Below are 2437 nucleotides of genomic sequence, written 5' to 3' on the forward strand. Positions count from 1 at the left end.
TTCCAGGATGGAGATCAAATATCTCAACACAGTGTCACCTGTCTGAGTTTAAAAATGTATCCATAGGATGTGTTTTCACATTTGTCAGTTTCTTTTTCACTTGTGTGCTAGAGGGAGGCACTTTAAGAGCTATTAACTGTAGTTTTAGAAGTACAAGATACTGAGTTTCAGCAGGGATTGGTAAGTATGGCAAGGAATTAAAATGAAATTGGATTAAAAAGAAAGTAAACAAACCATTAAATCAGAAAATTTCGCCAAATCTTGTAAAGATCACTGATTTCTGATCTGAATAACCTCCTCACTTAAAAAAAAAAAATTAGTAGTTATCACCCACCTACGCCCCAAAAAGTGAACATACTACAGGTTCTGAAGTTAAGGTATAATGGTTTTACTGCTTGGGCTTGTAAGGGGTTTTCAATATTGACAAGCACTTTATGTCTTGAGCAGTATTTTGAAATATTGTATTATTATGCATAGGTTCCAAAGTGTCATAAAAACTAAAGGGTCCAATAAAACCTATTGTAAGAATTTAGTAAAACGTATAAAAATTAAAAGGCTAAAAAAACCCACTCCGTTTTAAACGTGTAAAAGTAAATCGAATTGCTTCGTGGGAATCCGGTGACTTTTGTTTTGTTTTGTCTCATTTGGTCGGTAGGTACTGCACCCGCCACAACACGTTGGAGAGTAGGTCCTGGTACACACTAAGAAATATCCAACCAGGTAAATACATCAGGGTGATGAGGCCCATGAAATTGAGCGGGTAGTGAGAATAGTCCCAGGAACAAGCACCGCACATGCGGAGTCCCAGACCCCAGGACAACTCCCACACATAGACTAAGATCACGTAGATGGGCACCCGCTTCCAAGCGCTCCAGCCACGACTGCAGTGCAGGTGGAAGTAGAGCTTTTCCACCACAAAACTGCAGCTGCCATAAATAAAGAAGGACCAGAGCGACGTGTGGCCGCTGGTGGCCCCGTCTCCCTGCCCCAGTAAGTTAAAGAAGAAAGTGAAGAAGATCTCATCCAAAAAGCCGTGCATTCCGAAGAAAAGAAAGCGGAGCAGGTCCGGCAGCCCCTGACCGGAGGCTCCTCCGACGCCCCGAGTGTCTCGGGGTAGTCGCCTCCGGCCACCTGCAACCACAGGGGCCCGGGCGCCCAGAGGGCCGGGGGGCGCGCCGGGCCGATGCTGCGGCTGCTGCCGCTGCTCCGGCTGCCGCCGGTACCGCAAGCGCAGGAAGCGCTTCAGGAACACATGGCAGTGGTAGAGAGCCAGCACATACTGCAGCGCTAGGTCCAGTGTCCCCGGCGCCGCCGCACCCCGCGGTCCGCTGCGCAGGCCGAGCAGCAGCGCCTGGCCCGCCAGGGTCTGCAGCGCCACGTGGGCCGAGGGGTAGAGGAGAAAATTGAAGAGGAAGGCGCTGGGGCAGCGCCGCTGCTGCAGGTAGACCTTCTCCAGGGCGAAGTGGGTGAGCGAGTGCAGCAGGCAGCGGTAGGGCGAGGAGAAGCCCAGCATCCGGAGGTCCGGGCTGCTAGCAAAGCGCCGAACCGCGGACACGAGCACGTCCAGGGTGATCCCGTGCATCCCGTAGAAGTAGAGGCGCATCCAGGCGGGCAGCGCAGCGCCGTCCGCCGGCGCTTCAGCAGTGGACAGCGGCCCCGGGTTGCTGGCGGCAGCCTCGCCTCCCCGCCCGCCGGGGGCCCCCGGACGCCGCGCGGCGCCGCTTCTCCGCGCCCGACCCTCGCCGCCCGCATCGCTGCCCGCCATGGGCTCGGAGGGTGCCCGGGCGCCCGAGCCCGCGCCGTCGCCGCCGCCGCCGCTGCAGGGTGCGCGGAGCTGCGGGGCGGAGGAGCCGAGCCCCGCGCCGCCTCCCGGCCGCTGCCGGCCCCCGGGGGGCGCGCAGGGTGCTCCGTCCCGGCCGCGGCCCGGTGGCAGCCGCAGCTGGTGCGCCCCGGAGACGCGCGGGCCGCCCGGCTCGCGCAGTACCCCCGCCGCGGCCCCACCGCGCCCTGCCCTCCGGTCCCGGGTGAGGTGCAGCCGGCCGGCGCCCGCGCTCACTTTGCGCGGCCTAACGCGCGCCGCGGCCCGGCGAGGGGCGGTGGCGCTGGGGCTGCAAGGAGAAATGCGGAGGCTGCTACAAACCCCGTCTCCTCCGCGGCTCAGCCCCGCCGCCTCTGCTGCAGCCTCTTGGAGCGTGAAGCGAGCAGTGACACCCCTTCCACGGGCCCTCCCCATGCCCCTCTCCGCCTGTCTCAACCTCTCCCGCCTCGCAGTGCCCCCTCCCCGCTCCACCCTCCGAGCAGATCCCGCGGGGTCCGCAGGAGGAGAAGGCCGGGCCCTGCTTCTCCGCCCCCTTCCCCCGCGCTCTGCACCCAGGTCCCCAGTGGTGCAGGAGGCGTTTGCTCGGGCGGAGGCAGGAGCGGAGAAACACCTAACAGG

General features: G+C 60.5%; 1 protein-coding gene across 1 annotated transcript; it reads right to left on the reverse strand.

Moving 5' to 3' along the window:
* Window positions 1-640: 640 nt before the first annotated feature.
* On the reverse strand, window positions 641-1765 carry TMEM229A (transmembrane protein 229A). Its single transcript, XM_047837490.1, has one exon. It carries the CDS (start codon window positions 1763-1765, stop codon window positions 641-643), a length of 1125 nt encoding a protein of 374 aa, XP_047693446.1.
* Window positions 1766-2437: the final 672 nt, after the last annotated feature.

The sequence above is a fragment of the Prionailurus viverrinus genome, chromosome A2, assembly GCF_022837055.1.
Source record: "Prionailurus viverrinus isolate Anna chromosome A2, UM_Priviv_1.0, whole genome shotgun sequence".
Taxonomy (NCBI): Eukaryota; Metazoa; Chordata; class Mammalia; order Carnivora; family Felidae; genus Prionailurus; species Prionailurus viverrinus.